This window comes from Mytilus edulis, chromosome 3, assembly GCF_963676685.1.
Source record: "Mytilus edulis chromosome 3, xbMytEdul2.2, whole genome shotgun sequence".
Classification (NCBI taxonomy): Eukaryota; Metazoa; Mollusca; class Bivalvia; order Mytilida; family Mytilidae; genus Mytilus; species Mytilus edulis.
Genome location: NC_092346.1, coordinates 36,508,904 through 36,523,285, shown reverse-complemented (window position 1 = coordinate 36,523,285; position 14,382 = coordinate 36,508,904). Strand labels below are relative to the sequence as shown.

At 31.7% G+C, this 14,382-nt stretch overlaps 2 protein-coding genes across 4 annotated transcripts in view; one reads left to right on the top strand and one right to left on the bottom strand.

The window, feature by feature from the left end:
* The window catches only part of LOC139516381 (uncharacterized), a 341,046-nt gene that overhangs the window by 109,471 nt on the left and 217,193 nt on the right, over positions 1–14,382 (top strand). The window lies entirely within an intron of this gene.
* Positions 2,582–13,896, bottom strand: LOC139516383 (L-fucono-1,5-lactonase-like). The gene is made up of 2 exons (XM_071306451.1): positions 8,278–13,896; positions 2,582–3,815 (listed from the first exon to the last, which is right to left on the bottom strand). The coding sequence occupies exon 1, from the start codon at positions 11,378–11,380 to the stop codon at positions 10,541–10,543; it is 840 nt and encodes a 279-aa protein (XP_071162552.1). The 5' UTR covers positions 11,381–13,896; the 3' UTR covers positions 2,582–3,815; positions 8,278–10,540.

Sequence of the window (14,382 nt, the reverse complement as noted above, 5' to 3'; positions counted from 1 at the left end):
CTTACAAAAATTATTACAAAAAAGGATAGTCCTCACCTTATTAAAAGTGAAGGAATTATCCTCATTGATAACAAGTATAGTAATTTTTTAAAAATATATACAGATGGATCTAAGAATCCAGAAAACAACACAAATGCATGTGCTTTTGTAGTTCCAGAACTCAAAGTTAATAAAGGTTTTAAATTACAAAACCATGTTTCAATATTTATGTGTGAATTAACAGCCATACTTTTATCTTTATATTGGTTAGAAGAATTTCAACCAGAAAATACTGTAATATTTGTAGATTCACTGTCAGCACTTAAAGCCATCACTGGAAGTATATTTAAAGTTAAAACACAAATAATTTATGACATTCAATATATATATAGTAAACTGTCTAAATTAGGTTTAAATATCATTTTAGAATGGATACCCAGTCATGTGGGTTTAAGCGGTAATGAAATGGCAGACACAGCAGCTAAAAAGGCTCTATCCATAGAGACATGTATAACTAGTATACTACTTTACAAAGAAGATATCAAATGCTTATGTAAAAATTTACTTAAAAAAATGTGGCAACAATACTGGGAAAATAACACAAAAAGTAAACAACTACACACTATTCAAAATGATATTAACTTTTGTATTACCATACCAAAGAGTACTAGAGAAAGAGAAAGAACTCTATTTAAACTTAGATCAAGTTATATATTCACTAATAAATTCAAATGCACAATGGGTAAATGTAATAGTGAACTGTGTGACACATGTTTAGTAGTGGACGACATGCAACACTACCTGTTTAACTGTAGGAAGTACATACCACAAAGACAAAAAATGATGGAAAAGTTTGAATCATCAGGGGTAAAAGATCTCTCATATAAAAATTTACTTTCAGGATATTCTCAGACACTAATCCCAATATGGGATTATTTAATAAATACCGGTATGCGATAAAAGTAAAATTATTCAGAAAATACTGAAAATCTAGCTATTTATTTCTAGTTTCTAGCAATGATGTTTAGTGTAAATTTTGTAAAAACATGCTTATAATTGTTTTAATAGGATACTTTTGGTCAGATATTATCAGTATAGGTAAAGAGAAATATAAAACTTTAGGGCTTGCAATTCATTAGTAAAATTACTTTTAAACAAAATATTGTAATAGTAGTCACTGGACAACGATTCATGGATTTGAACAAGTATGACAACACATATCAAATATTCAAAATACTATTACATCTGTAACAACTGATTAAATGAACTCTTGATAAGAGAAAATCTAAGTAAGGAAATGAAAATGCAATTAATTAAATTTATTAGCATTGAATAGATTTTTAAGTTTGCTTATAAATACATGTGATCATATGTAAAATATCATGCCACAGGAGTCTGCCATATCTCCCTGAAATCATCAATCACAATCACTCTCTCGTCGGTCCATCCCAAATCAAATTGGGGACACAAACCTCACAAATAGAATTAACTGCATATATATATGTACCTAACTAACACTATGAGGAATGTGATTCAGCTGCTGTCAATGGATAAACTATTGACACGTATACGTAGCTAAAATATTGATAGGGTTATACATGGGGTCGACTGACGAGATGAGTTATCTTATTGTGGGATATTTTTCTTTAAGGGCACTGGCTTGCCAGAACCCCGGTCCTTGTGATATGATGATTTTAGAACCAACCAGCACATTTTACAACGACCAAAAACAATGCACCGTGTAAATACTAACCTTGAATTAGTATTATTGTCTATCATTTTAGTCACGGCTGCTAAATCGTCCGTTTGGACTGGAAAATGTTTGTTTGCAGCCTCCTCGCCGTGTATGTTTGCAGCACATAGTTACCACTTGGTACGGCTGCAAGTATTTACCAACAATTTATTTCTAACAGTGCAAGGGAAACAACTCCAGTCTAAACGAGCGACACCAAAAACAAATAATTCGGTAGATATATATTATTTACCTTTTTTTCTTAGTTTTTTCATTTCTAAATATCGGCTTTTTAATAGTTGTAACAGAGCTGGAGGGTATCATTTATCAGTTGATGATTTCTAAATATAAGAAACATAACCCCGTCGAATTTGACAATATACACTAAAACTTCTACGAAAGTTTTTATTGTTAAAGTAGTACACTAAATCAAGTACTACCAAGATAGCACTCTCTGGTATACATCTATACTATACATAACTGCAAACATAAACACTTACAATTTATTACACACAAATATGTTACAACAATACATTATAGATTCAAATTATACATACACCGTAATATATATATATATTTTTTCTTCTCAGAGAACGTAAGTTTAAGAAACTTTTATAAGTGAGGGTGCTATCTTTAAGTCAAATTCAATATACAGAGAATCACACTTTACCAAGGACGTACGAGCCGCGGTATAATTGTATTAATGTGTATACAATGTACGGGAATATGTCAGACCCCTTCTACGATTTGCATATTTGTAAAAGTTAGATATGTCTATCCAAAAGTATATGATACTTACAGTTTTCATGTTTAAAAAAACAAACACACCTACCTACCAAATCATTTAATATTTATAAACAAAGAAGGCTAAGTTACAAATAACGAAATAATAAGCTCACATATATTTTTCTTAGTAATATAAATTAACCAATAGATAATCAAGATAATTAAAATACACACTATAGCTCAGATTCAAATAACAAGATTAATTAAATTTAAGGAAAAAAAACAACAAAAAAACTCACAAAATTTCTATAATATGAATATATATAATATAGGCTAACACCTAAATAATGATAAATTTAAAACATTTATTTGAAATGATTTTATATACGGTAATCTGGCGCAATATCCGCAAGGGTAGTCGCCATTAAACTTTATTTAGTAGTAGTAATAATCATTCTCAGTTCATGGCTAATGCACAGTTAGATATCAACTTTATTTGACTAATCACCACATTTAGTTAAACATATCAGGCGAATCATTATGACCTCAAGCAATGAGTCATGCTTACCTTCGTTGTTGACTGGAGATATCTTCACCATTGTACACTTACTTGAACATCAAACCGCCAACTGGGATCTCTCAGCAAGGAATGGAGATTACAAGCTAGTAATAAGATGGAACGGAGAAAATACCGCTCAACATACAGAGGAAATGATTACACAGGAAGAACCGTTAATCACAGTACTCAATGATGACAGAACACTATCCTGTAAACCACATGAGGATACCGCCTGCACAACAGGTGCCGAGGGTCAACTTTCAGCAAGTTATGCAGGAATGGAAAAAACTGAACGAACTACAAGATACAGGTTAGGAAATGTAAATTTCGACCTCCACAAAAGACCTTTCTATTCGAGGTTGAAAAGGAAAACAGTTTTATCCTTGTTTATTCAGATAAACTGTACCCCTATAAACTGATCGAAAAAGAAAAAGAACCGACTTTCTATAGCGCCATCAAAAGAAGTCATGACCACTGGTTAAACGTACGAGACAAGATGAATTTCTTGTACTCAGAAGAACGTAAATTGAACATCGAAGTGGCTAAGAAGAACAATTTCAAATTGAGAAAAGTAGATAAAATAAAGGCTATATGAGCCCAAACATGTTAAATACGCTTAACTGTTATATCTTTGTGTTAACGGGGCGAGATAAGCCCAACCCTTTTCTTGCCCTATAAACCCCCCAAAAAAACAGTTAGATATCAAGTTTACAACAAATAGATTAGGCAGCCAGAACTTGATACACAATAACTACAAGTTCCAGATAAAGTCAAGATGTGGAGACAGATGTTATTGGAAATGCTCTACCCGTAACTGCCCTGCTACTATCAACACACACAACAACATACCAACCAAAATGGATGCTAATCACATCATCCCTCAGACAGAATGCAACTCAGAGTAGACGATGTATTACAATGTATGAAGTCTCGTTGTAAAGATGAACTCGCTGCAATACCAACTATTTATGAAGAAGAATTGTAAAAACTACGAGACCGAGAATGGAATGATGACACACACCAACTGGTAGAACACATACCAACCTTCTACTCATGCAAAGACCAGCTTTACAATGAAAGACACAAGTTAATACCAGCACTACCAACAACAGTAGAAGATATCATAGTAGATGGTGAATGAGGTCAAACTACTACTGGCCATCCCTTCCTACTTGCAGATGATAACACCAATGGGCGAATGCTTGTATTCAGTACCCAAGATAACCTATATCATCTAGCAGCAGCAGACACCATCTACTGTGATGGAACATTCTATGTTTGTCCAACACTGTTCTACCAGCTGTACACTTTCCACGCCAAAGTTGATGGTACTATGTTTCCACTAGTTTACAGTTTTCTACCCGGTAAATATCAGCAGATGTACACTAGGCTACTTACTATTATTAAAGATCTATGTAATCAATTCAACATCCTACTTCAACCAGACAAGATGACCCTCGACTATGAAATAGCCATCAGAAATGCAGCAACTTCAGTCTTCCCAGATATCAACATCAAAGGGTGCTTTTTCCCCTACACTCGGTGTATCTGGAGAAATGCTCAGAAGCATGGTCTGCAAACGGAATACAATGAAAAGGGAGACATTCACCAACTTGTACGTAGAGCTGCAGTATTGTCACTTTTACCACCCAATACAATTGAAGATGTTTGGTTTAATGCACTTGAAGACAGCGACGATTCAGATACTATTAAACCAACACCTACCTTTACTGACTATGTTACCAGCTACTGAGTAGAGAACAACCAAAGTCTGTGGAATCACTATGCAACAGAATGTCTTAGAACAACAAACCATTTAGAAGGTTGGCATAGTAAGCTAAAGAAGTTAGTAAAGGCAGCTCACCCAAACATCTTCAGTATGATTAGTTTGTGGAGACAAGAAGAAGCCAGTACAGAGCTGGCGGGAAACATATCCCAAGAAAGAGGAAGTACAGGAAAATAGATGACAGACTCCAAACACTGAAAATAAGGTTACAGAATGATGAACTTACTCCAGTCGAGTATTGAGATGCTGCTTCTCATCTTCTGCACATTGATTAAGACTCCGTATTCTTTTATATGTTCAATCATGTTCAATGTATTACTATGAATAATGTCAATTCAGTATACTTTTGGTGCTTTGTTTAGTGTAACAAACTTTAATGCTTTGATTTAACATTGATATTTCGAATTATATTATTTACCTGATATATTACTGTAAATAATTGGAATCACTTGTGCATGCCATTATAGCTATAAATTCATATTGTGCTTTTGAATATTATTTACATAAACTGTGCTATGTAATTATTAAATGAAATAACAGATTGTGATATAAATTATTCTTTTTTTTTAATTTTCTACAAGAATTACCTGGATTTACTTTGATTCATTATTGTTGTTACAACATAATCCTACATAATCCCATTGTTTACACAAAAATTCTGGGAACTCCTACATAAAATTGAACTATTTTACCTATAAAATTCAAAATGTAGGAATAGCCAGAATGAACCAGTAATTGCAACCCCTCTGAGATTGCTGTCATATTTAGTAGGATCGCTTGTTATAATAATGTGAAGCCCGTTATTTTGATTTAAGAATTTTTTCATCATTTCGACCATTTCTGGATTAGATGACGTAATTACAACTTGTAAACGCCACTCCTCTGCGATCGTCTGATAGAATACTTTCGTAGTTAAATTGTTTGTTATAATGCGTAGTTGACCATGATATTCCTTCAGTTTGATTTAACAGTTTGAACTGGAGTTTTTGGACTTTTATTATTTTTAATATTGTTAATAATTGGCACCTAGTTACAGCAATACCTTTCAGATGTTGCGATACACTTTATAACTTTGAAGGATTGTTTGTCATCGTGTGAAGTTGACTATACTCTACTGTGATTTTAATTTGACAATTCTTGAGGCACACTGACACTTTGTGGACATAAATCCTCTGTAAAAATTTCCCCGAAAGTTTCATTGTTGGTATGATTGGTTGTCATCGTTTGTCGTTGTCTATATCATACCGACATTTTGGTTTAAACATTTTTGTTTGTAAGATAATTTAAATGGAACTTTTACCATTTGTTCGATATGAGTAATTACATGAGCAACTGTTATTTATAGAAGACATTAAATTTCTTAAGTAGATAATCATTTAGAACACAGCAATCTTCTCTTTATGTAATATAACATGAAACTATATAACATCTAGGTTAATCATATTAGAATATTATTTTGATTTGATATTTAAGCAGAGTTTTTGAAGATACGAAAACATTTCTAATAACAAAAAAAGAGGTGAACAATATGTTTTGAGATACCCTTAAATTACAGAGATTTTATCATTTTGGCAGTATTTATCTTTGTATAAATGGTGTGATTGCCATGTGATACATTGCTGTTCAGTGTTGCAATTAGGACGTTATGTAGGAATGTTTTCTACTGTTTATATATAAAGTATTTATCACATTGTCCAATTGTATAAACTATTTTTTTTTCCTTTAACTTTAATTTAGATTTTGTACCTAAGTATAGTTTTAATTTGTCTTTATTGTTAGAGAATTGCAAAAGCGGTAAACTTACAATCAATTAAAACAATCAATAAATCAGAGATGCACCACGATTTTAATTTAGTTACTGTTTAGTAATAAAAGTGTAGTAATTAAACGCAATTAGTTTACATGTTATCTCATATTCTCTTTGACTTTCTTCTAACTAAAACATAAAAGCAACCATGAAAACAGAAATATACAAGTTCAAATGTAGATAATAGTTATTTCTTACGTAATCAATTCGGGATAAAACTGTTGATCCCAGGAACTGTATAGAGATGATGTTACGTACACTCTTTTTCCATCTAAACTCAACTGAATCATCTGAGGACCACCTCTAACCAAACGTCCTTTTACGTAGACTGGTTCTGTTTGTCTCTGTAATTAAAACAATATAAAAGTAGAGCGGAAAATGTTTTTGTCTTGTTCATCGTATAATGAGTGTATACCATATTATTTATATAACTTCATTAAATATTAATCTCTTGAAATAAAATCGGTTAATTATAAGTTAAGAATATGCTGTAAATTAACATTACTATTATTCTATGTTTAAAACCAGGATTTAGTGTTGAAATTTCAATAGGATAGGTAAACGATTACCGATTCATTGGTGTGACTGAATTACACTTAGCACTAGTAACCCGAATTTAACTTGATCGGACAAAAACGCATTAACGCTGTTTAAATGAGATTAATCGTCATTTGATAAAGATTGACAAAAATTAAAAATCATTTTAAATTTATTTCAATGCATATCAAATCTTTTAATGCCAGTCAAATAGATTCGCTTGCAGTCGTTCAATTTAATTCAAGTTGGTGGTAAGTTACGTCAAACAAATAGGCCACGCCCCCGTTAAACTATTCCAAAATGGTATTAAATCGTTTTAAACCGTGTTGAGACCCGAGCTTTTAACAGGTAAATCACTCAATCACAACATCGATGTATCTTTCGTTTATTTGTTTCAAACTTTATCGACTTATTATATAAATGCGTGTTCTTATTCTTATTAAAGTCACATACTGCACAATTTAAACAAATGAATGATCAATAAACGTAACATATAAGGAATTTAAAGGAAAACATTAAAATATTGATGCACGGTTTAAAAAATGCAAAACTTGTGAATCTGATAAAAATAAAATAGTTAGATGTTTAACATATTTTTAATTTGCCCAAATGCAGTTGATTTTTATCTCACATATTCGTTTTAAAACTTGCTGAGTGCTATGAAAACTCGTGACATGTAAGTATGGTCCATCGACATGACTTACGAAACTTTATGTATTCCTGTATATTTCCGTTTCTCTTTTTCTGTCTTACTATAGTGTACTCGTAAATTAAATATAGAAATTAAAGATAACTTACAAAAATTATTTATTTTTAACATAGTTTAAATCGATGTTTCTTATATTTTCGGTCAACAACAAATATTCCCTAGCTGTATATTGATATATGGATTAGCTTGTAAGATGAAGATAGTGCTGACATTTGTTGAATTTAATAAACAGTTAAGTCCTGTTCAAAATTGTAAATGAAGTAACAACTCAATAAACTTTTAAAACTGTGTCAAATTGTAATACCGGTCACTGACGCGAAACGGGCGTTAATTGTGGAAAAGCAGCAAAATACGAAAATTGTGAATTGTGGTTCCGATTCTGTAAAGGGATTATTGTGCTGTCATGCACCGTGACGTACAAAAAGTCTTGCTATAAATGAACATGTATTCTGTTTATATGAGATACATTGTAGTCTGCGATAACGATGGGTAGGTTGATTTAAGTTTAACGACCTTGACTTGCTCTAAGTCGACATTATCTTACGTCTAATGCATTTTAAAAAAACCCGTATATTTACGTTTAGGGCATATAATATAAGTCTACCTACCAAATTGAAATCAACATCAACATTATTAAAAAAAAACAAGAAGGGAAAAGAAACAACTATGCATTGTTGCTCTGATATAATTTTTATTTACTGCATTTTAGCGGTAATTTCTAAATAAAAAATATTGTCGTAGAAATAAAATATTTCATCTAGTTGCTTTCGTTGAAGTTCGTGTTACATATCAAAATGAATTACATTGGTCGTTCCGGAACAATTGCAAACTTTCAATCCAGGTGTTCTCATCGAGGTCCGCGTTCATGTTTCAATTCAATACACAATATGTCATCTAGGTGCTTTCGTTGAAGTCGCGTTACATAGTAAAATGAATTTCATTGATCGGAACGTTTGCAATTGGTAGTGAGTCCAATGGTGTCACACACGTCGCACTTTGTCTATGTTTGAGCACAATTTTTGTTTATATTGTTTATACTGTATTTGATATTCGTACTTTTTTTATTTACATTTACTTAGGATTCTAATTTTACAGGAGTACATTTAATTTAGTTTAATTTATTAAGTAGATATTTTGAAAGTCACCATTGCTTTTGCAATGGATGACAGTCAACATTTTACAGGGAGTGGATTTGAGGTAGATCCCATTGAAGAGTACATGCATAATTTACAAGATACTCATGTTGATACCCCACATAAGAATTTTTATTCTATTAGTATTAGGTCAGGTACTGACAGTGAAGTCAGTACGTCTGAATACGAAGCAGCCCATAATTGGCAAACCCAGCGTCATAAGAAAAGGAAAATTTATATCTCTCCTGGTTTAAAAACTTATAGTGACAGTGTACAAAGCACTATTAAGAAAGCTGCTACTAGAAGGAGACTAGAAGTGAAAAAAAACTGTTAGCAAAGCGAAGAAGTTTTTCGCTGTTGTTACATGTGTTGATACAGAAACAAAACTGGGTCTTAAAAACCCTATTTTAATACAAAAACTGTTTAACAAAACAGTTGGTATAATTAACACTTTAAATAAAACTAAAACAGGCAATTTATTTGTAGAGTGTTTTGATGTAAATAAATTTAATGAGTTAAAAAAGCTCAACAAATTAGGTGAGTGGGAAATCAGAGTTAATATTCCCAAAATTATGTCCACTTCTGTGGGTTGTATTTATAGAACCCCATCAGATATAAGTATTGATCAGGTTTAAGAAGCCCTACAGGCATATAATGTTATCAAGGTAGAAGAAATGTTCTTCTACGATAAAGTGAAGAATCAGAAGGTACGTTCTGCCACTTTAATATTATATTTTAATACTCCGGAACTACCGGAAAGAGTCAATCTGGGCTTTAGATCATATAAGGTCAAAATTTTTGTTAAAAAACCTATACAATGTTTTAAATGCCAAGGCTACGGTCACATGCAGAACGAATGTTCTAGTACAGAAATATGTGTCCGTTGTGGTGGTTCACATACAACACCAAATTGTGATAAACCCCCAAATGTATTAATTGTAATGGGGAACACCCCGCCTCAAATAAAGACTGTCCCAAGAGAATTGAAAATATCAAAATCATAACAAAGGTCGCTAAAGAGAAGTGCAGTTATAAGGAAGCACGGACAGAAGTAAAGCATGAAATTAAAAAACAAGATATAGTTCACCGTCCTAAAACAAATCTCCCCTTCCCAAAGAACACAAAGAGATAGAAGATATATTAGTATTTATAGCCTTATTACTTAAGAAACTACCTGCTATTAAGGAAGAAAATGCCCAATTTATTTATATTAAAGATTTAGTTAAAAAAGTTTTTGGGTTTGAAATACAACCACAAATTTTACAAAAAGATTTACTGAACTTATATAAGCAAATATTTGTTTTACAGAGTAAATTGTACAGAATATCTCTTTTAATAATGTATATATTATATTTGTATTTAAACCTAATATTAATCATGGCAGCACATTTTACAGTACTGCACTGGAATTGCCAGGGTCTTAAAGCCCATGCACCAGATTTTTTATGGCACTTAGGGTCTGTTAAACATAGGTCTGACATTATTTTTTTTATTTTTTTTTTTTGATAACACATTCACGGCATAGTTGTTTATTTATATACGATTCATCATTCTACATAAAATAATTGTGTTTTATAACTGTAATGAATAAAACTTCCGGCCATTTTCTTTGAACATTTTTTCTTTATCTTCATCAGAAAGGGATGGCAATAAATCATTTAATAAGCTGTATACATCCACATATTTACAACCAGCTTGTGAACACACTGGCCAATCCGAACCATACATACAACGGTCTATACCAAAACATCGGATTACGTGGTCAACATATGGTTGAAAATCTTCTTTCTTCCAATTAATTAGATCTCCTTCATTTACTAGTCCAGATATTTTACACCATACATTAGGAAACTCTGCAATGGATGCTATTTCCTCTTTCCAAGGCGACATTTTTCCATCTTTGGCGTAGGGTTTAGCGATATGATCAACAACAAATTTTAATTTTGGCAAACGTCTTATAAGGTCCGGAATATACTTTAGCAAATGTGGCCTCAGTAGTAGGTCAAATGTCAGTCCTCTGTCCTCGAGAACTTTTAATCCCTGAAAAACATCTTCGCGAGTTATCCACTTCTCATCCTCGAAATCTAGAATGTGTCGACATCCTTTGAACAGCTGATTTTGCTGCATGTCATCCAATACCTTTGGTAGATCAGAACTGGTAAGATCAAGGCCTGCTACAACACCCTTTATGATACTATGGTTCTTTGCAAGTTCCATTACCCATTTTGCTTCCTCTGGTTTGTTGTTCAAACATTGTACAAATACAGCATATTTTACAGGGGTAGCTTTTACCGCTTCTTCTAGTTCTTCTATTTGAAAATTCTTGAAAAGAGTTTTGTCATCTTTTGTCGGCCATGAATAATCAAATCTATCCAACTCCCAAATATGAAAGTGGGTGTCTACGTATGCCATGTTCAAACGTTGGTTCGTGCAGCTGTTTCTGACATTATTTGTTTACAAGAAACTTTTTGTTCAAATGAGTCAGATTTTATAGATATACAAGGATATATGTTGGCTGCCTTCTCCACGAGAGACACAAAAAGAGGGGGGGCGGCTATTTATTGTAAAAATGGTATTAACTTTACTAAGGTATCGTTAACCAGTAAATTAGAGATTTCAGCTATTAACATTATTTATAATAAGAAACATTTTCATTGTCAATATATACGACCCACAATCTGATACAGTTCAGACAGACTATGATACTTTAATAAACCAATTTGATACCGAATTTATTTTATGTGGAGATTTAAATGCTCACCACAATTTATGGGGTAGTGAAAGAATAGACACGAAAGGTAGAGAATTAGCAAATTCAATTTTATATAATAATATTTGTTTATTAAATGAAGGATCAGGCACGCGCCTGAATCCTACTAACCTTAAAACTTCATGTACTGATTTAGCCTTTTGTAGTTTGAATTTAGCTCACAGGATTCAGTGGTCAGTTGACCAAAATACTACTTTTAATAGTCATCACTTTTCTATATCACTTAAAATAGATATCAAAGTTAACAATAGTGAAGAAAATAATAACTTTAAATGGAATTTTAAGAAAGCTGATTGGAAGAATTTTTCCAAAGCTTGTGATGAGAGAATTTCAGATAATTATATTTCTGATAATAGTGAAAATTCTAATACTATGTTAACTACTGAGCTTATTGATATTGCAACTCAGTTTATTCCTATTAAAAAATTTAGAAATTAAAACGAAACCTTGTGTGCCATGGTGGTCTGACCAATGCACCAAAGCAATAAAGGAAAGAAATAAGGCTAGAAACAAAGCTAGACATACAGGAAAGGGGCATGACTTTATTATTTATAAGGAAAAAAACAAAATTAGTCAAAAAGTTTTACATGATACACAAGATATATATTGGAAAAGTTATTGTAACACATTGAATGACAATTCCAATATTTCAGATTTATGGTATAATATTTAAAAAATGCTTGGTAAAATAAGCAGCAAAAAAGAGATACCAGCTCTTATAGCATGTGGTCACTTTTTAACTAATACTATTGATAAAGCAAACTATTTTGCTAAAAAAATTGTAGAAGGTAGCAGTTCTAACAACTATGATAATGAATTTAAAAAACATAAATCTACTGTTGAAGAGCAGGAATTCAACACGTTTCTTAAATAATATAAAGAAAATCAAGATTGTTTTAACGAAAAATTCACTTTACAGGAATTTAAAGATGCCATTTCAGATACAAACGATGGTTCACCTGGTAAAGATAAAACAAGTTATGGCATGTTCAGACATCTCAGCGACAAACCTTTAAACATGTCTTTGCTGTTTTTAAATAAAATATGGTTTTTACAGGAGATTCCGAAAGACTGGAAACATTCTGTAGTCATCCCATGTTTAAAACAAGAAAAAGATTCAAGTGATCCTTTGTCTTATAGGCCTATAGCTTTGACCTCTAATTTTAATAAAATTATGGAAAAGATGGTATAAATAACCGATTAAGATGGTTTTTAGAAAAAAAAAAATTTATATAATCCAAACCAAAGTGGATTTCGAAAAAAATAAAAATACTTTACAGCAATGTAGTAGACTTGATAATGAAATACATAAAACTTTTGCTAAGAAATATATTACTGTTGGCGTTTTCATAGATTTTCAAAAGGCTTTTGATATGCTATGGAAACACGGATTATTAAAGAAAATGGTTAATTTTGGTATTAAAGGAAATTTACTAGCTTATGTCAATAATTATTTGACATCAAGAACACTACAAGTTAAAATAAATAATACTTTTTCAGAAACTTATTTTGTTGAAAATGGTACCCCACAAGGGAGTTGTATAAGTCCCACTTTATTTAATATTATGGTTAATGATTTATCAACATGTTTACAAGACTGTGAGATTTCACAATTTGCAGATGACGGTGCTATATGGAAATCAGGTTCATGTATTAAGTTCTTACAGAAAAAATCCAACTAGACTTGGATAAAATTTGTAAATGGTGCTCTACATGGGGCTTGAAAATTTCTCCAAGTAAAACTGTTGCTAAGATATTTACAAGAAGAAACAATATAAATATATCTTTAAAACTTGGTAATCACATTAGAAATAGTTTTATAGGATTAATTTTTGACAGAAATTTAACTTGGCATAAACATATCCAAAGTTTACAAACAAAGTGTCTAAAAGTTATTAACTGTATGAGAGTACTTACAGGAACAAGATGGGGCGCAACCAGCAATATCCTTAGAACTATTTATATTTCCTTGATTAGATCAAAACTTGATTATGGATGTGAAATTTATAATTCAGCTTCTTTTAGTACTAAAAAATGTCTAGATAAAATTCAAAATCAAGCATTACGTATATGTACTGGTTCAATGAGATCAGCTTCCTTGAAAGCTTTGCAAGTTGAAATGGGAGATCCGCCTTTAGAAATAAGAAGACAAAGTCTAATAGCAAAAGCTTTTTTAAATATGACTAGTTTTGATAACTCACGCCCGGCCTAAAGCCGCGGTAAATGACACTTTCATTTTTGATTATTACTCCAAAAACGTTAAACGAAAACCCTTTTCAATAACAGCAAGAGATTATCTAGCTCAAAATAAATTTCTACTGAAAGTATTTATAGATATTCAGAATGTCCATGTCCACCATGGCATATCGAAAAATCATAAGTTAAAACACAACTTCAGGATAAAATAAGTAAAGAGGATCTGCCACATTTAATTAAAAGTGAGGCCGAAATATTAAACGACTCAGAATATTCATAACATTTGCAAATATTTACAGATATTTACGTCTTACTTACGTCTAATGCATTTTAAAAAAAACCCGTATATTTACGTTTAGGGCATATAATATAAGTCTACCTACCAAATTGAAATCAACATCAACATTATTAAAAAAAAACAAGAAGGGAAAAGAAACAACTATGCATT

Excerpts from the sequence above, each read along its gene's own strand:
- LOC139516383 (XM_071306451.1), bottom strand. The coding sequence starts at position 11,380 with ATGGCATACGTAGACACCCACTTTCATATTTGGGAGTTGGATAGATTT.